Source organism: Pantherophis guttatus, chromosome 1 (genome assembly GCF_059756535.1).
Source record: "Pantherophis guttatus breed Tessera chromosome 1, ASM5975653v1, whole genome shotgun sequence".
Lineage (NCBI taxonomy): Eukaryota > Metazoa > Chordata > Lepidosauria > Squamata > Colubridae > Pantherophis > Pantherophis guttatus.
The window spans coordinates 265,112,495-265,134,110 of record NC_142063.1 but is presented as its reverse complement, the minus strand read 5'-3'; the positions used below and the strand labels follow the sequence as shown (position 1 = coordinate 265,134,110).

The following is a 21,616-nucleotide window of genomic DNA, read 5'->3' as shown; positions in this document are numbered from 1 at the left end:
ATTGGGCCAGTTTGTACAGAGGGTTGTCGGTTTTCTACTAATGCTTCCATTGCTATCTCCATGACATTATATTACATTCTGATCACATTCTGCATTCTGTATGCATCTGAAAATATTACACTTTGTTTCCAAATCTGATTAATACTGTATATGTAATTATTTCAAGCAGCTTCAAATTTATTTTAAAATGATGCCACTTTTTGTTATGCTGCAAGACAGAATGCATACAGATGACAACCAAACTGACAGAAGAAATAGTCCAATCTGAGTTAGAAAATAATCTGTTTCAGAAGGTTGGGTGACCTGAATAACTTATTTGAATGTTAGGACATATTTTAGTAAAGTTAGTAGATACATTTATTCTTTATGATTTGATACTGTCTTGCTGCATTGGACTTGCAGTTCAAAAGGATCCCTTCTCTGTGATAAACCTACTTTATCAACAACTGTGTCCTTGGATCTCTGCCTACAAGCCTTCTAGTTCCAGTATTAATCTCAATGAAGCTAAAACAACCCCAGTGAATGGGAGTTCATTATCTCCACAGGTAATTCATTCAAATGTCAAAAACTTCTCAGGATTAGGATGTTTCTCCTAGCACTGATATGAAATCTGACTTTCCCTTAGCATGAATCCTGCATTGTGGAAAAAATATCGAATAATTCTTGACTTTCTTTGTGTGGGATCCTTTCGGAAATTTGCTTTAATTTCTCACCTAGTCTTGTCTTTTCCAAATTAAACATGTTCCTTCAATCTGTTTTCAAAGTTGCAGATAAAGGAGGGAAGACAGCTCATTCTTATGGACAATTGGAATGGTTCAAATGAGAGCTGGCAGTTTAGAATTGTGGTCTAAGACATAAAAGCTTATTACACATACGCATTTTGTTAATTTTTGGAGAAACTATCCTTTAAATGAACCTGCCTCGCATCATTCACTAAGACATGACCCAGTTTTCTTTGGCTTAGTATATTATATGAACTTTGTCACTTTGGTTTATTCAATAAACCATGGTGCAGCAAACTCGTGCTTTACAGTAGGGTACAAGTCAGGTAACAGTATTTCTATTAGGAACAGCAAGAAAATGGTATTTTATGTTTTTCCTTATTTCATGTATTCAGTCTTGTCAGGCTGCAGTTCTTTGTCTTTTATTCAATATATAAGCTCCATTTCAAGTTCAGAGTATTTTGTAGCCTGATGTCTAATTGGCTGACCTCATTCCCTCTATCCATCCCTCCTTGTTCTTGTTCCTTTAGTTAAATGGACAAGAGAAAGAACACAACCAGCCTGCTCAAAAGACAAAGATAAGATTAAAAGGCAGCAAAAGCTTCTGAGATGATCAGAGGTGTAATGAATTACTTATTAACCCTGAAGTGTCTCCTTTGTATTTCTGTTCATTTCTTCCTTAGCCTTTTCAGCCTAGACACTCCTTCCTTTTTGTATTCTCTTATGACATTCTCTTACAAAAACACAAAAGACTTTTGTTTAAAACCAAAAAGATATTTTGTGTGTGTCATGTCCTACATTAGTGTTTTTCAAAACTTGGCAAGTTTAAGGTGTGTGAATTTCAACTCCCAGAATTCCTCAGCCAGCATTCTGGCTTGGGAATTCTGGGAGTTAAAAGTTCACACATCTTAAATTTGTCAAGCTTTGAAAAACTCTGCCCTACATGATGAGCATGAAATCATTAAACCTGATGACTGAAAAAATCAGGGGTATCTGCTGTGATGTAAAAATGGGATCAGCATCTCGTCTGGTTTTATTGTAATGCATGTAAGAGTGGGCTGATCCATCAGATGGGCAGCCCAGACTAAAATGATCTAATAAACAAGATCAACAAAACAAATCAGTAGCTTTAGACAAACAATAAACATCAACCCCGGGCCTGGGACCAAAACCATGTTTTCAAAGCTTTTTGGAACCCTAGAAGATGTATTTAACCCCATTTATTTATTTGTATTCCACCATTATTATTTTACAAATAACTCAAGGTGGAGAGCATATCTGACACACCTTCCTCCTCTGATTTTCTCCACAGAAAATGAGAGAGTGACTCCACAGGGCTGAGAGAGTGACTCACCCAAAGTCACCCTACTGGCTTTCATGACCAAGGTGGGACGAACTCATGGTATCCCACTTTCTAGCCTGGTGCCTTAACTATTAGACCAAACTGGCTTTCTAGATGAAACTGTCTCTCCCATTTTATAGAGGATAAATATTTGTTTTTAGAAGTGACAGATACATTTTTAAAAAGTAGTTTGTCTTCTTAGGGCTGAGAGATAGTGATTAGCCCAAAGTTACCAGTTGGCTTTGAACCTGAATTAGGAGAAGACTTCCTGGTCTCCTGGTTTCTGGTTGACTGCTCTTAATTGCTACACTAAATTCTTTCTGTTTCTCCCTTTCTCCCATTCCTTGCCTCACACATACATATATACATACCTCCATACATTTAGCTTATGTTGCTAACTGTTTCAAAGTTGCTCACTGTCACACTCCTCAACGTTGGAATCCCTCTATGAGGGAGACGGGTGGTCCAGAAATGTGAAAAATGAAATATGGAATAAATAAAAAAAGGCTGGCACAAATTTAGCATGTTTCTCAGAAACCCGAATAATATAGCCTGGGATTAAACCTTTATTGTAAGAGGTATAAGAGTCATTACAAACAGCTGATATAGTCATTGAGTGGTATGAATTAATATCTCAGTTCAAATCCAGTGCACTTTTGCCTGCATTTTTGTTTGTGTAACAGTCTTCCTGCCTCATGTTTCTCACACTCGGTTGTTAATAACAGTTGCGCATTTACATTCTTTGCATTTCTGTTGGGAGAAACTTTTGCCAATGACAATCTCCTGAAGTCTCTGTTGATGTTCTATAAGAAATACATAGTGATATTTTTATAAAGATAAAATGTGATACTCATTCCTTGCATGTTTAGTGTGAAAAAAAGAAGTTATGATACAATAATACCATTCCAGCTTGAACTCTGCTGGGCACGATCCAGTGATCTCAGATAAACGTTTCCTATTTCCACTAAGGTATCCATAACATTGAGTTGAATATCATACGAAGGAGGAAGGAATATAATTATTATTTAAGCAATTAGAATAATTGCTTATCTCCCTTGGGTCATCAAGAGAGAAGAGGGAAAGAGAGAGAGACTGCAGCCATACAAAGCAGATTGTTGCAATCTATAAAGTATTGCCACAGAAACATCTGATTCTGGTTTCTATATATGAGCATATGGATTGCATTCATTAATAATCCAACTTTCCATGGGAAAAGTTATGACCTTCTCTTAGTTACTAGCAAAGTGAAAAAAAAAAGAATAGTTAATATTATTGCTGAAAACGTTAATCAGTTAGTCATTAATTGAGCAGTGGATTACATATCAAGCATATAAATTAAATGAATCGGCTCAAGGAAGCTGCACTCTGTTGCTCTTCTTGTTGGATGAGACTTGAAGACCGATCAGAGACAGAATGTGAGAACTCTCCAACAGAGTATTAGCACTTAGAGCTCTCAGTAAACAGGAAATCAGATTAGGCTAGTCATTACATATCATTCTAAACACCATGCTTAAGAAATTAACCAATTTTCCAGTAGCAAACGGGTGGGGTATCATGTTTTCACTTATTACATTTAATATCTTGTGCTCTATTTTAAGGCACTTTTCAAAGGTATCATTAACCCCAAGCAAGGAAGCAAACAAGAGCAACATTTTCTTTCCTTCTTCTTATCAGAACTCCACACACTCCCTTGACCCCTTCATGAAGTGTTTCGAGGATGCTAAAAAACATTTTAAAAATGGCTGCTCACCTCCAGGATTTGGTGTTCCTGAACCAATTAGGAATCACACAGACATAAAAGCACAGTAAGGTTTATTAATGTTAGTTGTACAGTTATAACTTATTAGGTTATTGTTTTTCTCCACTTTGGTGAAAAAAAATGCCAGTATTAATAAAAATATTAGAAGGGTTTTCATCACGAGTGAGTTCTACTTATCTTTACTACCGGTTCGCAACAGGAGCGCATGCGCTTCTGCACATGCTCAGAAGCTTCTGTGCATGCACAGATCATCAGTGATGATGTCTGGGCAGGTGGGTGGAGCCTCTGCCGCCCTTACTACCGGGAGCAACCCACCACTGGTTTTCACTCTTCGTATACGTCTGACTTTTCTGACTTTGTGCCATTCCATATTCAGAGAGTCATTAATTTGCTATAGTATTGTTTCTGATTTAAATTATTGGGTAGAGTGGTCTCTAAAGTTCTCAAACAATTAATTGGCAACAATCATATCTAGTAAATAGGGTTCTTTGGGAAAAAAATAGGAAGAGCAGACTCTTCAGGGTTTGGTGAATTTGATGCAGTAAAGATGACAGCTTTACCCAGTTTTAATTTCCCCCTCACATGATTCCAATTTTCTCCAATATGAATAAATTACAATTTGGCAGATTATTATAAATACATTTATAAAGAAGGAAAATGCCTTAAATTTATTGGTTTTGAATGGTATTGTTTTTGGATTAATAAAGGAGGGCTTACAATTCTGAATTTGGAACTGTATGCTATAGTGTTCCTAGCAGGTTTATTCACATATTTAGAAACAGTACTAACATTCCCAGATTTATATATAAACTTTAGGTACTGCTGTTCTAAATTAAACAGTTCCATTTATGAAAATTAAAAATAGTTATTATGGTAACATTGCTGGGCCTTCTTATGATGCTGCATTATAATTTTGGTTTTAGAAAATGGATGATCTGCTTCAACTGTTTCCAATACTAAAAAAAAACCACCAATATCTAATTTTTTAATAGAAACAAATACCATTTAACGTTGGAAGGATAGAAGATATTCAGAATAAATGATTTATTGAACTGAAGGAAACCAAATCTCAAGATCTGATGAGGGTTTTTTTTAAACCAGAAACAATAAATATTAAATACGGAGCTGTCCTCTGGTGAATTCTAGAAAGAAATATTAGATTATTAATCCAAAATGCTTAGCAATCTGTTAAATATTATAAAGCTGCTATTTTATAAACAATGTACTTATAACATAAAAATGGAATCAGATTGTTCCTTGCAGTGGAAAGAGTGGAAAAATTCCATTGGAAAATTTCCCTGGGGTTTTCTACAAATATCAATATATACTATAAAAACTTATATATAAACTTATACTATATAAACTTTGCTCCTAGAAGCACGAAGCTGAAAACACCAGCCTGAAGATGACTAATGAGACTTCGTTGAAACGTCGCCAAGACACTTCGAATTTTATGCGGGAGAAAACCCGAATAACCAAAGACCTACATACAAACACCCGCGAAAACTTCAGAAAACATATATAAACTTATTATCAAGAGTATGGACAATAGTTCTTTCAGAGGAGTGTATTCAAAGGCTGAAGAAGGACAATTTTATACTTATCGTTTAACCTTTAATATTTTTTTACATAGATAGATAGATGATAGATAGATAGATAGATAGATAGATAGATAGATAGATAGATATAGAGATATAGATGATATAGATATAGATATATATCACCAGATTTGAGTTTAAATACCGATATTAGACCAAGAGTTTTTGTAGTCCAGTGCAGTAATCTGATACCATATATGAAGTCTGAGTTCCTGGTTTGTGATTTGTAACATTACAAGGATTAATAGCATTATTTAAATTTAAGAAAGGTTTAACAAAGGCTCCATTAGAAAGAACCATCATACATTTTCTCCCTTGTTTTGTGAATTCATCATGTAATTGCAATTTCCCAGCCCCCATCTTCTCTTTCTGCCTAATCAATTCTTGCAATTAACGTTGGCCTAAAATTTGAGCTGCTGCTAAATCCTGCTGAAATAACACAAATCATATATAACTGAAATACTTTGTGTAAAGCCAGCTTGGCATAACAGTTCTGTCATTAGGCTAGAAATAAGGAAATTGACCTAGTCCCATTATAGGCACTAAGCCAGCTGAGTGATCTTGGGTCATTCACTCTTTCTCAGCCTTAGAAAGCAGGCAAGGGCAAACTACTCCTGAAAAATTGCCAAGAAAAGGTCATGGTCACATGATCAAAATTTAGATGCTTGGCAACTGACTCATATTTATGACAGTTGTAGTGTCCTGGGGTGATATGATTCCCTTTTGTGACCTTCTGACAAGCAAAGTCAATGGGGAAACCAAATTAACTTAACAGTGTTACTAATTTAACAACTGCAGCGATTCACTTAACTGGCAAGAAAAGGTTGTAAAATGGAGCAAATGCCATGTCAATAAAATTTAATTAACATTAAAATGACAGCTTTATTAATAAATAGAACAACACGAGTCATTGTTGGTTGCTTTCCTACTATCTAACCTTAAAAATGTATGTGTTGTGCATTTAAAAAATATTTATTTACATAAATTTTAAAATACCCAACTCCAAATAATTCTGGGTTTTGTACATAAAGATATCTAATATGTACACACTATTCTGCTAAATTTTTTTCTTCTATTTTGACCTAGATTTGTACGATTTGATAGCTTTCTAGTAACCTTGACTATCACTAAGTGTTGTATCTTTTTATTCTTGATGAATGTATTTTATTCTCCTTATGTACACTGAGAGCATATGCACCAAGACAAATTTCTTATGTGTCCAATCACACTTGGCCAATAAAGAATTCTATTCTATTCTATTCTATTCTATTCTATTCTATTCTATTCTATTCTATTCTATTCTATTCTATCCTATCCTATCCTATCCTATCCTATCCTATCCTATCCTATCCTATCCTATCCTATTCTATTCTATATTACTATAACATAAATCTTCTGTTTGTGAACCAAATGTCTCTCCATTAAAACCTAACTGAAGTTGTTGCTTTAATAATAAAGTATAATGGCTGCTTTGTTTTGTATGCTTTTAAGAGAAAACAATCTTGTCAAGGCTGCAACATAATACAGTTTATCCTGAGTCTTAGTTAATAGTATTACCTATGTAGAGGCTTGATAACAAAATATTTTCTCATTCCTGAACTCAAGGATGGCAAAAGTAAAAGTGATTATAGGCTTTGAAGGATGCGATTCCTGCTCCTATGGTTGATAGCATCTTAAAAAGGTTCACTTGTAATTAATTCTATTCTTCATTCAATATGTAAACTGGGTTCACAAAATTATTGCTAAGCAAATAATGGGCTACCAAGTTGTATGAATGTAGCCACAGTGAGGCTGCTAATTCTTTTAGTTGTCCACGTATTAAGTCACAGTATCAATCTCTATGGATTACATATATATCATAAAAAATTAGGGTGAGAGCCTTAAATTCTGGAATTATTTGGATGGTCGTCATTATTATGGAGTTGACCTCCTTACATTTTATAAAATGATAGAAATTCACCAATATTGATCAAAACCATTGTGAGTATCATTTTGCTTCCCTTTTGCAACAAACAGTGAAAGAGGATAAGAATATTCAGTTGCAGGCCCTATGTCATAAACATCTTCAGAAGAATGAAGGTGGTTTATCTAATAGTCCAGCATTTCAAAGCCTAGTTTCTCACAGAGAGTATAACAACATCCAGTCTGTACTGTGCAGACCATAAGTAGGAACAGACTTTTAATTTCAATTTTAAATAATTGAATCTTGTACATAAATTGCTAGCATGTTGGGAAAGGCAGCTTAGCCTGGATTTCTTGTTAGCAAAATGTTCAAATTATTATGGAGGGTGGGGTAAGTTTGTGAATTTTAGATCTACCTCTCCACACATGGACCTCTCACAAAGATGAGTTCACAACTTTGAGGAGTTTTCCATGCGTATCTATGTATGCCAGTTGACTCTCCTCCCAGGGCCACTCAGGGATCTACCTCATGTGGAGGAGCCAAGGTCCTTTCCTCATAACAGCAAGTGAGATGCCAATAATGAACTAAGCCTGTTCTCAAATGTCTTTTAAAATGTTAATATTTATGTTTGTCTATGTACTAGAATATTTTTATGTGTTTATCCTGGAAAGATGCCTTACCTACAGTTTGAAGGGATACAGTCCATCTGTAGGTTTAATAGTTCAGAAAGAGTAGTTTGTTCAGATTAAAAAAAACAACTACATCAAATAAAATATTTTACTTCAACTTCAATATCTTGAAAGAGCTGATTTTTGATAAAGGCAGGGTGGATAGCCTTTTATCCTATAGTTTATGGGCTGCAGCATCAATCCCCTGACGTCCATATCTATACACTCTTCAATTAATGTCCAAAACTTAATGTCTAGGTGTGTGTGATTTGCTGTCAAGTAATAGATTATTTTATTTTTTTTCAAACTTTAAAGATCTCATACAAATGCCTACTTTTACTTTTCTTTTACTTCTTTATTTAAATTTTTTTATAACCATTTCCAACCATCTCCAAAGTGGTGCACAATATTAAAAATAGATTTGAGTATGAGGAATGAAACTCGCAAGAGAATGTAAGCGCACAGTACCGTTAGGATAAAATGTTTTCACCATGAATTGTAATAAACAAGATTTAAGCCAACATTTAGGACAGGAACCACAATACTTTAGCAAAGCAACTATTTTTGTGATGACCCCTATAGAATTATAACTATACACTTAGAATCTGACTTTTCCATATTAATCCACTACTAAGCATGATATATGCTCAGTAGTAGCTATCTGTGAACAAGCCATTTATCATGGGTGTTTATTTTGCACTAGTGATAGCTGCAGGATTTTGGCATAGCTTCAAGGTTTCTGTACAACTATACAGAATGACCTAAGTGTAAATCTGACAAATGCCAGTGTCTGATTTGAGGAGATATATATCAACAGCCACCATTTGTATACTCAGGCCAATACACATTTATGTTTAAACCAAGTAGGAAGCAATTGCGCAGTTGGTTTCTGCAGTTTGTCTTGTAGTTATCCAAGCTTTAGAAATATTAAATCTGACAGGTATTTTCATGCTACCACACATATAGGCATGCATGCCAAGTAATCTGCCATTAGGGTGAAGGGATATTTATATTTGCTATAAATATGCATACAAAGCATACAAAATATTGTTTATGAGTGTATTGTTTACAAGCTTTCCACTTAGCTCCCTTTTCTTCTTTAATAGGACTGTTTTACAGTAGCAATAAATGTTGTAGCACCTTAAGCAGTACCCAGTGTAACGCAGCATACATTATTATCTGCTTTTACTCCATTTCCTTAAATGAAATGCTGCCCTTTTTAATAATTTACAAAATGGCAGTTACATTCAACCGATGAAACATAAGGATTTGGAAGCCTGGAAACACATCCTCCTGACTACAAGCTGAGGAAGCAGGTCCTGTAATTGGCAGGACAAGAAAGGGGAAGCTTATTTCTGCAGGATCTTGAGTGTTACAGTGGGAGACTACTTGCCTGGGTCATGGAATGGCATTCTGTATACAGTATAGTTGAGGTTGTTGGTCCTTGATTGAGCCCATCTGGGGTCTAAGGTGGGAAGCAGTGATGCCAGCATTCTTTCGCATTTGGCTGAGCAGGGACTTATAGTCAGTTCAGAAACATAGACACCTGATAGCATTCTCTCAGAGGCAGTTACTATCTGTCCTAGAACTATATTTAACTTTGTCAATATGCTTTCTTCCAGTCCTTGATAGGTAGAAAATCACATCAATATAAATTGCACTGACCTGGTGGTCAAGGCGTCTCTTACCTCAGGAATGAGGTAAGGAACTGGTGCTGTTTTGACATAGGGAATTAAAGGGCAAGGATTGGTAGATTTCACAACCTGCATTTCTTCTCTCATCAAGTATCATTCCATAGTCTTCGACTTATGACCGTTTGCTTGCTTTGCTACCATTCAAAGTTACAACAGACTCCCTTCCAAAAGGTACTTACTATCATTAGTACATTATCATTAATATACTCATTACTAGAAGTAGCTATTGGTAATTTTATGTTCCGTTTTTCCCATTTCTCTTCTATAGCTATTTATATAAGTGATCTGAATCTCCTACCACTTAGTTTCATTGGATTACTTTAGATTCCAGATTTTTTAGTGAGAAAAACTTTAATCAAATGTATCTTAGGGATATGATTCTTAAAGGCTAAAAGACAAGCAAGATGTCTATGGAAATTCTCAGTCATCCAGGCCATGGTTGTCCCAAAGGTACTTTTTGCAAGAGGCAATTGGACTTTCTGGTTTTTCTTTGAAGAAGTTTTGCTTCTTCTCAAGAGAGCTGAAGAAGCTTCTTGGATGAGAAGTGAAACGTCTTCAAAGAAAAACCAGAAAGTCCAGTTGCCTCTTGAAAAAAGCAACTTTAGGGACAAGCAAGAAGATATTCCCAAGAATAGGTGATTTTCCAAAATCTTGTTTTGATTCAAAAAGGTTGAGCTTTGTTTGTTGTTTGGAGGCTTAAGTTTTTAACAGCCTGTGAAACAACAGAAGCTGTAAGGAATGTTGGAAATCCAGAGAAACTACTCTGCTTATGAATTAAATAATGTATAGAAAATAATGGTTGGAGGTTTTTTTGCTAAGATCAATGCAAGGGATGAACATTTTGTTCATCCAGAAAGTGATCCTTTCTCTCTTTCCTTCTTTTCAAACTCACAGGCTGCTAAGTCGATTTCTTTTGCCAAGCTCTTTATTGTATGACAGCTTATTCAAGTTAATTTCTTCCAAATGTCCTTAAAACCTTTTGAATGAAAAAAAGGTTTACTTTTTGAATAAATATTTGACCTTTTACGCACAAAACTCGCCTCCTTTTTAAAATGTCCATGAACTCACTCATATTTGAATGTGTATATAAAAATGCTACAGTTTGGATTAGAGAACCGGGAGTTGCTATTATGGCCGTGGTCTCAGAAATATTTCTGTTTAGCTGATTTGTTAGATAAACAGAATGACTGGAAACTCACATTGTGCAATTAGGCAACTGTCCCATAGCCTTTGTCTTGACATATGCTTCTAAACCAGTAGCCTTATTTACCAGCTTTATTCCTGTAAAGTTCAATCTTTACTTTTTTAACTGAATGTAATGAAATTTATGTTACTATTTTATTTTTATTTATTACGTTTTATTTCATTGTTTACCAGTGAGGTAGACGTATATATCATAAAACAAATTAGCTTAATAAAAGTCTGGAATCTGAGAGTAGCTTTTAAACGAGTCAGTCATTGTGGCTCTACTTTATGAAAAATAATGATTTAATTTTCATATATTCTCCTACTAAAAATTAAATGTTTTAAGTATGCAGGATGGTTTAATTGTAGTCATTTAGTAAGCAATAACAGCTGAAGTTAAAGATGCAGTTCAATCTTAAACATGTGTACAGGTTCTTAATAGTGAGTAGTAGTAGCCCTCACCGGCACAATTTACTGAAGGTATATGCTCAGAAATACCCATTGTGTTTAGTGGTGCTCATTCTCTTGCGAGTATATTTAAGATGGCAGCTTTACCCATAGCTCCTGTCACTCGTTCCAGCTCCTGTGGATCCAGCAGTTCGAAAGCGGGCAACTGCGAGTACATAAATGTGTACCACTTTGGTAGGCAGCTTAATGGAGACATGAAAGGAACCCCCAATTGGGCATCCCCCAGGCAACTGTGATGTCAACTGGCTAATCTTTTCAACCTGGAAGCTACTACACAACTGTAGTAATTTACCCACAGCGTAGAGACCTCTACTAGGGATTCAAACTGCTGACCTTTCTGATTGACACGCTCAGTGTCTTAGCCACTGAGCCACCTAGTCAGGAAGTTGAAGTCATATGTGGACTTCAACTTCCAGAATTCTCCAGGCAGCACAAGGATTGGGAAATTCTAGGAGTTGAACTCCACATTTCTTTAAAGTTTCCACGGTTGAGAAACACTGTAATAGATTATCACTAGACAAAGTCATATTTTATAAGGCTTTTCTTATACAATGGGCCCCACTAATAAAATTAGTGCTGCTTAAAATGAAGAAAATAAGGCATGTGATCTATTCTATAAAAGTTATGCTTTTGAAATCAGATGAAGTTATTAATGACAAAATGGATGTATTTCAGCAATCAGAAATGCCAGTCACACAGTTTTGAGGATTAAAAGAAATTTATTTTCAGGCACTTAATGAGTTAAAAGTCCTACTCCAGATTGTAGAGCATCTGATTGAACCAAAGAGGAAAGTATCTTCCTGGAGGAAATGCAGTTTGTTTTCTATATACAGTAAAACTAGTGCAATTTGGTGTATTCTCACATAATAATCAGCAGCCATGAGGAATAATAGTCTCTGTTAAAATATATTGTAGTCTGAAGTATTTTCTGCGAACATAATGCTAAATCATTTATTTTAAACTATATGCATGAACAGAAAGGATCCCATATGAAATATTAGACTTCTTCCTCTCTATTCTTTAAAGAGGAAGAATAAACCAGAATTTAATTTATTTTGCAGTAAATTCCTGGTTTGTTTAAATAAACTCGAATCAACATGGCAAACATGAATGTTCAGTTGTTTCTGCCTTGTTTACAAAGGACATTGAATGCCTAATCCTTATATAATGATGCAGCAGGAATCTGCTGAAGCAAATTGAATTTTGGTTTATTTCCTAGGCATATGGGGAAAAGAAGGCAGACTTTCCTCAATATAGAAGAGTGGAGCAAATACTTTTTTCCATTTTTGGAAAGGAGGCAGTGAATAAATTTTGGGTGGGTTTCGGGCATAAGGCAGACCTTCTGTAAGTCAAAAGTGGATGTTTTATTGGCTACATCTTTCTCATTGGCCAGAGGTTTCTCACCTCTGATTTAAAATGTCTTCTATTTGCATGTAACTGATATGTGAACTTAGAAGCAATATCATTTGCTTTAAGCATAAGACAGCAGCTTCTGCTTTTCTTTGATACTAATCCCTAGCAAAAGCAGTTGACAACAAGAGAAAGAATACAGATAGTCCTCAATTTACCTCTACTGCGCCTAACATTTTGGTTGTTAAGTGAGACATTTGTTAAGTATATTTTGCTCCATTTATGACCATTTTTGCCCCAGTTAAGTGAATCACTGCAGTTGTTAAGCTAGTAATGCAGTTGTTAAGTGAATCTGGCTTCCCCATTGGCTTGTCAGAAGGTACCAAAAGGTGATCACATGACTGCAGGAGCCTGCAACCGTCATATATATATATGAATCAGTGGCCACATGTCTGAATTTTGATCACGTGACCATGGGGATGTTACAACGGTCATGTGAAAAATGGTCATATGTCACTTTTTTTCAGTAACTAAATGAACTGCTGTAAATCGAGGACTATCTGTATTGTCAATTCCAGACACAATGAAGGGGAACTGATTACTTGTTTTTGCCCAGAGACCCTCAGTCATTCCAGGCTTCATAGTGCATCTACTTCTATAGCACTGGGTGCAGCTTAAACAATTTTGATTGTCAGTCCCCCAAATGGCATGGAAAAAAATATTTCTCCAATAAGAAATTCATCTAGAGCAGTGCAGTTCATTTAATTTTGGTGTTCCTTAAATTTACTTAACAGTGTGTGGTTCTGTGTCTTTATTCTCAGATCTCAAATGCTCAGTTGATAGTTCTGTCCAAAAAAGGGCAAAAACTTCTACCAGGAGACAGACTGAACCTATGGCACATTTCTTTAAAGTTTGGAAGCTGCACAATAAATTGTTGTTTACTTCCATTGACTGTAAAATGAAAGAATTCTTGTTATCCTTTGGAATATCTAGAAGAGTCAAACAAAATAGCTCAAGGCACGAAGTCCAAACTGATTTGACAGAAAGCAGTGCTGATGAGAGACATGAGATTATGAGCACTGTGCTCATTTGAAACCCTAACTTGACCGCCTCTCAGTTCTCCTTACGTAGCAATGCCCAAAGCTACACATTTCCATCATAATTTTTATGACATTTCCATGGCTGAATGAAAAAAAGCAGCATTGTAGCTATGAAATGGAAGAAATGTATCAAAAGGCATCATTTCGTAATTTTGCTTTCCTAATTGACATTAACTTCAACATTTTGCCTATTGGTTCAAATATATCTTAAGAGTGGTTACTTCCCCTTCCATCACTATGCATACATCCCTCTTTCATTCCCCACATCTACTACAGTAAACAATTAGTGCATAAGCAACAGCATGTTCTGTGAAACATTTCATTGCATAGGTTGTATGAAACAGTTCAGGTTTTTTTTTTTTGTTCTGACTTTGGTTTTTCAGTATAGAATTATTTTAGAGATGAGCTTATTCATTCTGCTTTAATATAGCACAATATTCTTCCAAGATAAGTTTTAAGTGTCTTTCAGATTCGTTCTTGGTTCTTGGTTCAAGAAGTATAGAAACTGCATTTTCCCTGCTCAAGACTCTGAAAAATAGAAGGAAAAACAAAGCATTAAAGATTTTCTTTTTCATTGTATAAATAATTGAATCTTTTGGTTTTCTAAAAAAGATGCCAGAAATTAACTTTCCTGCAATGAAATTGTGTCATGAGTTAATATGATTGTGTTACGATTAATCAAAACAAACTTTTGACTGTTCCAGCTATTAATTTTTACATATTTATTTGGCATATTGATATACCACTTATTTTTAAAATTTCAGGGTGGCTTATAATAAAAATAATGATACATATATATTACATTTTGTTTGATTAAGAAAAATATATTATTTTTTTCTGATTTCATTCAATTCTGCAATAATGTCGCAAACATTGAACAAATATCAAATGCAAAGGATAACTGTAAATGTATGGATAGAACCATTTTATTACGAATGTTGCAGGAAATATAGATAATACTGATTTAATTATTCATTCCTTATTCCATTCATCAAATTTGTATGGCTGCCCACTGCCAAAAAAGCACTCTGGTGCTGTACAGCATTTAAGTAAAAAACAAATATATAAAAACAGTCATCATTAAAAGTAGAAAAATCACATGAACAAAGAAAGGATTATATTAATTGCAGTAAGCAAACCTTTGTAAGATCTTCTTGGTCCCCTGGGAACTCAGGCCTAATGGCACAGCCATCTTTAGAGACTTGTGAAATGTTAAGAGAGATGGATGTGTGTGTGTGTGTTTTATACATGTATGTATGTAACAAAGTTTCACATAATCTATCACATAGTTATTTTTCACCATATATTTCTGTACAATTTGTAACGTAAGTCTATGGCTATAGCTCTGTGAAGAGAAGGAATGAAGAATGATTGCAATAATTTCATAATACTCTTCAAATACCTGGGAGAATATCACACAAAAGAAAGTCAACATTTGTTTTCTATCATTCCAAAGAATGAGTTGGAAACATGGGTTGAAATTGCAGGCAGGCAATTTCTGATTAAATGTTAGAAACATATTCAGCAGAAAGACCTGTTTGAATGTAAAACCTGTCATCTGGAGAGCTAGTGGACTCTCCTCCATTGAATGTAATTATGCAGATGTTGGACAGTCACTTGTCAGGAAAAGTTCAGTTTAGATTCAAGGATGGACACTCTCCAGTCTGTGATCTTACATAGTCCTTTCCAATGATATGATTCTATGTTCAACCCATTGTTGCGACAGAAAAGTTCTGTTCTGTTTGTTTGTTTGTTGGTTTACAATGTGTATGTGTTTGTTGGCTGCTCTGCACCTTCCCTGAAAGAGGAAGTCATGTTAGGATTGATATTGCTAACTACCCCACATAACAAGAGCACCTGACAGTTTAATTCTGCTTCACCTACTTAGTGTTTTTGTTCATCATGAAGCACTGAGAATGCAGCTAAGAATGTCCAAAGCTGCATTTGCAGGTATCCGTTGGAATATCTTGAGCCTTGTTATGCCTAGGTTATCACACACCCTTCTTGAAGGGCAGATACATAACGTGGTGAAGACAATGATGCCTGCCACATGCATTCTAATAAACAGTAGCCACAGCAGAGAGGGCTGACCCTTAAGCAAGTCTGGAACTTGCTTAATATTGAACAAGTGGAGAGCCATTGCTCCCTCTCACCACCTCCTAATATATCAGAGGTGGACTTCCCTCCCCATAGTTCTGCATCTGATATTATCTGGCCCATCAGGAAGACGTGGGACCTGCCGGGTTTAGTTGTACATCCTGCTCCGGAGCATAAATATGGAATATATCTTTCGGTAAATCACAGAGACTCATAAATAAATAAGCTAGTTTTGGTTTATAACCTTATATATATATAATCACTTTTGCGTTTGTTTGTTATCAGACAAACACAGACAAGCCACTAAGTAGAAATAATTAGCAAGTATTAACTCCTTTGCAAACGAACACTTCACGTGCAATGCAAAGTTGTTAAAATTAACAGCTGTATTTCCACTGACTTTAAGTGGTCCTGAGAATCTTTTAAAAATAAACTATATTAAACTTAAGAGAAAAGCATATATTTGTTGCTAAAAGAGTCACTGTAATTATCTGGAAAATACAGCCTATATTTTTATTTTGCCCTTTTCTTATTTTATCAAGGAGCTTTGAAGCAAAGTCTAAATATAGAACATTCCCGAAAAAGGGACTTGTAGCATTTCTGTAAGCCACTCACCTGATTTCGCTTGAATCTTCAAAACAATCCTTTTACTTGTTCTGTATCAGGGTCCAGGTCAATATCATAGAAGCAAGGCCTTGTGGGCAATCCAGGCATAGTGGTCATCTAAGGGATCAAAGAACCAGGAGTTACACTTCAACAATTGTAACCTGGAAACCTCTCTACACGTAGATAGGATGTAGTAGAAGACCACAATGTTCTTCATGGCCCATAGAAAATAACTAACCCAGTTCTACACCAGTTCCTTTTGCTAAGCCAAATCCCTTAAAATGATTGCAAAGAATTTCTGGGAAAGGAAATAAAAGGCTATAATATCCCAAACCTTATGGGACTAAGCTTATAAAAAGGTGCTGTGTTCTAAGAGATAGAAAGCAAAGGAACGCCTATGGAATGTAAATAGTTAACTACAGTGGATTGAAAGCAGAAACTTTATAAATACCATACTTTATGTATATATAGTTTGCATCCGACAGAAGTCTTGTTATGACCAGCTTATTTCTTTTTATTTTTAGGACCCATTTAGTAGTATAAGCATTTCCAAAATTATGGTTGTTATCGATTACAGAAATAATTTGACATGAATCATACTGCTGCAATATACTGAATAATTAATTGAAAATAATTTTAGCCTGGATATTACAAAGGTTGGGCGGATATTTTTGTAGCCGATGAAGATGGAATGTAAGTGAAGTATCTGATTTCATACTTTTTTGGGGGGGGGGGTATAAATTCTAAATATGTTTCTAAATAGGCAATCCTCTATTAACAACAACATTCGGTGACCATTTGAAGTGACAACAAGACTGAACGAATGGTATTTATGATTGCTCCCCCAAATCATGGCCTTTGCAGTGCCCCATGGTCATGGGATCAAAATTTGGGTGCTTGAGAACCAGCCCAGACTGAAGGATGTGCTTCAACTCTCCCCATCTGCCTATCTCCCCACCCCATCTGTGCCTTTGGCCACCCTACCCTCTGCCACCCCAAACTTCCCTTAGCTGACAATGGTTAAGGCAGTGGAGTCTTGTCTGCTGAAGGGAGCTTGCCAGGCCTGACTAGGGAAGCAGCAGCAGGATGGAGCTGGCAGATTGAGCAGGGCAGGAGACACATGAGGTCCTCACCTAATGACACTGTCCTCACCTAGTGTATATTGGAATTACTGTTGCTTAGTAATGCAGTCACATGATGTTTTGCCTAACAACATCTTCACTTAGCAATGGAAATAGGGTTGTTAGGCAAGATTGCTGTATATAATATTCTACAAACTGAGGAGAGTGCTTGAACTATTTCCACCAATCTACAGGACAAATGTCCCTCTTCCCAACGAGAGAAAGAAAGATAAGTGTTTATTATAAACCCTAAGAAAAAAGATCACCATAATAAAATATTGCATAAAATCCAAGGATTTGTGAAACAAAAAATAAGATTCCTGGTACAAAAATACACTCAGCAATACACTCAGGAGCTATATATTCTTTTCCCTTTCCATGATTCTTTTTTCTCTCTTGTTTCCTTCCCCAGTATTCTTGTATTTCCATGAACTTGGTAAACTGCTATTGACTAACAATTAAGGGAAGCTCATCAACTTCCAGTTTTCTCTCCTCAGAATCTTTCTTCTGATTCTTAATGAAGAAAGAAAACTTTATTTGCATGCTATTCTGAATATATTGCTTTACATAAAGCTAAATACATACACCAATTATACAGGGACTGTGCAGCTTGCATCTTAATAGATCTTAAAAGAATTAGCTATAAGCAGCTAATTAAAAGACAGAAATGCCCAGCATCCGTCTTGATGTAATTAAAACAAGCTGATTATATCCTATGACAAAACAAATGCCATGACAAAAGTTTATTGCAAATGTTCTTGGATCCTGGCAGGCTGATCTGGCAACAAATATGAAAACAAACATCCAAACAATAGATAGGAACAACTAGGGTGCTTGAATCAATAGTATTGATACAAAGCAGAACCAATTATAAGGTACTTTCTGCTTGGACACAAGCAGACCAAAGAGGAAAATTGCAATAATTAAATGAGCCAAGATACATTTTGCCATGAGAATAACAATGCAGAAGGTTATGATCTCATTCTAATTAAACACGATGGCAAGAAATTCATAATTAGATCTCCTCTGATTCTTAAAAAAAAATGTTATTTGTCATCATAAACTGCAATGCTAAGAAAAGGAGGCACAAATCCTTTCCCCTGTATAACATTCTCTGAATCTGAATTCCTCATCCAAGTGTTACAAAGCCTCTAGAGAAAATATCAGTTTGGGATATCCAATTGTGGTAAAGCATTTTGTGGAAATTCACATAAACATAACAGAGAAGTGATAGTTGAAGCAATCTATGGAGGGAAAGATTGTAGGAAGGGCTAATATTTAGAAATATTTATGTCTTCCTGAGAGGAAGACAAAAATCACAACAAAACATATTTAATGACTCCCATTATCTGAGAAAATTATGAAAACAGAGGAAGGTTTGTGGCATTATTCATTACAATTCCCCAAACTGGAAACAGCTGATCCAATTGACATTCTCTCTGTACACACACACACAACCAGTTGACTTCATAAATTGCCTTATTCAGCAACTTGTAGATAGAATTCTTTATTGGCCAAGTGTGATTGGAATCACATGGAATTTGTCTCTGGTGCATAAGCTCTCAATGTGCATACAAACAACAAAGTGATAGATCATAGATAATAAATCATAAGATACAACAATAAATCATAAGACAACAAAAAATGATACATCATAATTCACCAATAGGAGAAGGTAGTAGGAAAGATGAGAGATGAGAAAGATGAGAAGATGGGTAAATTTCTTTATGCAGAAGACAGTGCTGTAGGAGTTAAGTATTCAGCAGAGTGATGGCATGGGGGAAGAAACTATCTTTGTGTCTAGTTGTTTGGGCATGCAAAGCCCTATAGCAGTGTCTTGAGGGGAGAAGTTGAAGCAGTTTATGTCCAGGATGTGAAGGGTCTGTAGCCCCTGAACCAGCCCCTGTTCTGGTTCATGCAGTTTGCAGGTCCTCAATGGAACGCAGGCTGGTTGCAATTGTTTTTTTCTGCAGTCCTAACTATCTGATGAATACTGTACCTGTCATGTTTGGTTGCTGTTCCAAACCAGACAGCTATAGAGGTACAAATGACAGACTCAATAATTCCTCTGTAAATCTGTATCAGCAGATCCTTGGGCAATCTGAACTTGATGCATCAACTGAGTTGATGCAGGGAGAACACTCTTTGTTGTGCTTTTTAATGATGGTTCTAGTGTTAGATATTCGTTTCAAGTCCTGGGAGAACCCAGAAACTTGAAGGTCTCTACTGTTAATACTGTGTTGTGTAATATTGTAAGAGGTGGTAGTAACTATTCAACTTTTAGGATGCAAACGACCAGCTGTCTGCAAGGAATATAAATCCTTCCATTCCCCCCTATCCTGACAGGACAAAAGAAGCTTCTTGGATGAGAAGCGAAACGTCTTCAAAGAAAAAACAAGAAAGTCCAGTTGCCTCCTTTTTTCAGGAGGCATGGTTGTACCTTTGGGACAACCATGACCTGGATGACTGAGAATCTCTACAGACCGAAAAGCAGAATTATCCAGATATCAATGCTTGTGAAAGGTGCCCAGGTCATCCTATTGAACAATATCTCCATTGAGGAAATGGTTTTTGGAGGACTGGGAAAGATTGCACAAGGATGTAATACTTCTTTTATTAGATATTTTGTTCGTATTTGACCTTAGGGCTGCAATAGATTTGATGTGATTTGATGCCTCGAGCGACCAAGATGGAGTTAGCTTGGAGATCAACTAACATTCTAAACTTTGTAATAAGAACTAATTTGGGTGGCAATAGTCTTTTCAAAAATAAATGAAATAATTACATTTTGTTTCAAGGGCATAATTCCTGTATATCCATAAGTTCAGTATCCCAAAAATTGCTTAAGAACACACTAAATCAAATTTAGAGATGAATGGGTTTATGAAAATATATTGATTTATTTTATATTTATATAAATATGAGAATTAAAATGTAATAACTACTACAAATTTAAATGTCTATGTTAATATAGCATTTTAAAAAATATATTAATTTATTGATTTTTTTAAAATTAAAAACAATGCTAATATTAAACACACATATGCATTATTTTTCTATTTATCCACAATTAGAAAAATATATTCATTTTACTTCCTCCTTATGTGCTGCTACTTGCTTATGTGAATGATAAGGCCGCAAATACAAAATTAAGACTGGCTCCCATTCAAATTAGGCAATCTTTCTTGAATACAAATAAGGATATTTTATTCTCTCAGAGAAGAAAATGTATCTGTTCTTCAAACAATATAATCAACAATTGAAATTGGGACAGTGTTTATGAAGCTTAAATATTCCAAACAACATTATAAAATATTATCTTCGACATGGGAAGAACTTTCAAACTTCAAAAACAAAGTTCACCAACAAGGCACAAAATAATCAAGCCATTTCATAGATAGAAATTATTCATTCCCAGTGTTAAGTATAGGAACTTGAAACCAAGAACAAAATTCTGCATACTTTCATTATGTCACAATACCTTCAAGTCTATCTATCAATCATATATTCGCCCAAGAAAAACTGGAGACTTCATGAACAGATTTGTATGTATATAGATTTAAAATACTGGGCGGATATAATTATTGTTACACTGAATTTTTCTATTCTGCTACTCTAGGTCTTACAGTTGTTTATATCCAAAAGCTCGACAGGAAGTCTTCGGCTTATAATGGCAATTGGGACCAGAATTTCTATTGCTAAATGATGTAGTAGGAAAGTATGACATCACTTGACTGTGTTGCTTAGTGACGGCAATACCATCAGTTCTGGTTGCCCTCATTAAGCAAGGACTATGTGGATTGTTAAGCACATAGTAACCTGACCCTGATTGATCAGTTCTTGGTGGTTTACCCATTACCTTTGCTTGTGGGAAGTCAGCAGGGAATGTCAGAAATCACAATCACATGATTGCAGGGATGCTGTGATACCAGAACTTTGAGGACCAGTAGTAAACGCCATTCATTCAGCAGCATTAAAAAATCTTAAGGGAGATAGACACTCA

The 21,616-nt window shown here is 35.5% G+C and overlaps 1 protein-coding gene and 1 long non-coding RNA gene across 3 annotated transcripts in view; one reads left to right on the top strand and one right to left on the bottom strand.

Annotated features, from left to right (window-relative positions):
- The first annotated feature begins 408 nt into the window (after positions 1–408).
- Positions 409–8,116, top strand: LOC148116843 (uncharacterized). The gene is made up of 3 exons (XR_015732577.1): positions 409–545; positions 3,739–3,869; positions 5,199–8,116. It is a non-coding gene; the product is annotated as an uncharacterized LOC148116843 (long non-coding RNA).
- Positions 8,117–12,038: 3,922 nt separating this feature from the next.
- The window catches only part of MTHFD1L (methylenetetrahydrofolate dehydrogenase (NADP+ dependent) 1 like), a 122,060-nt gene continuing 112,482 nt past the window's right edge, over positions 12,039–21,616 (bottom strand). For both annotated transcript variants that reach the window (XM_034419016.3, XM_034419015.3), the window contains exons 27-28: positions 16,502–16,609; positions 12,039–14,317 (exon numbers count right to left, since the gene is read on the bottom strand). In XM_034419016.3, coding sequence (XP_034274907.2) covers positions 16,520–16,609 — 90 coding nt within the window. In that variant the 3' untranslated portion in view covers positions 12,039–14,317; positions 16,502–16,519. The remainder of the gene's footprint in view (positions 14,318–16,501; positions 16,610–21,616) is intronic.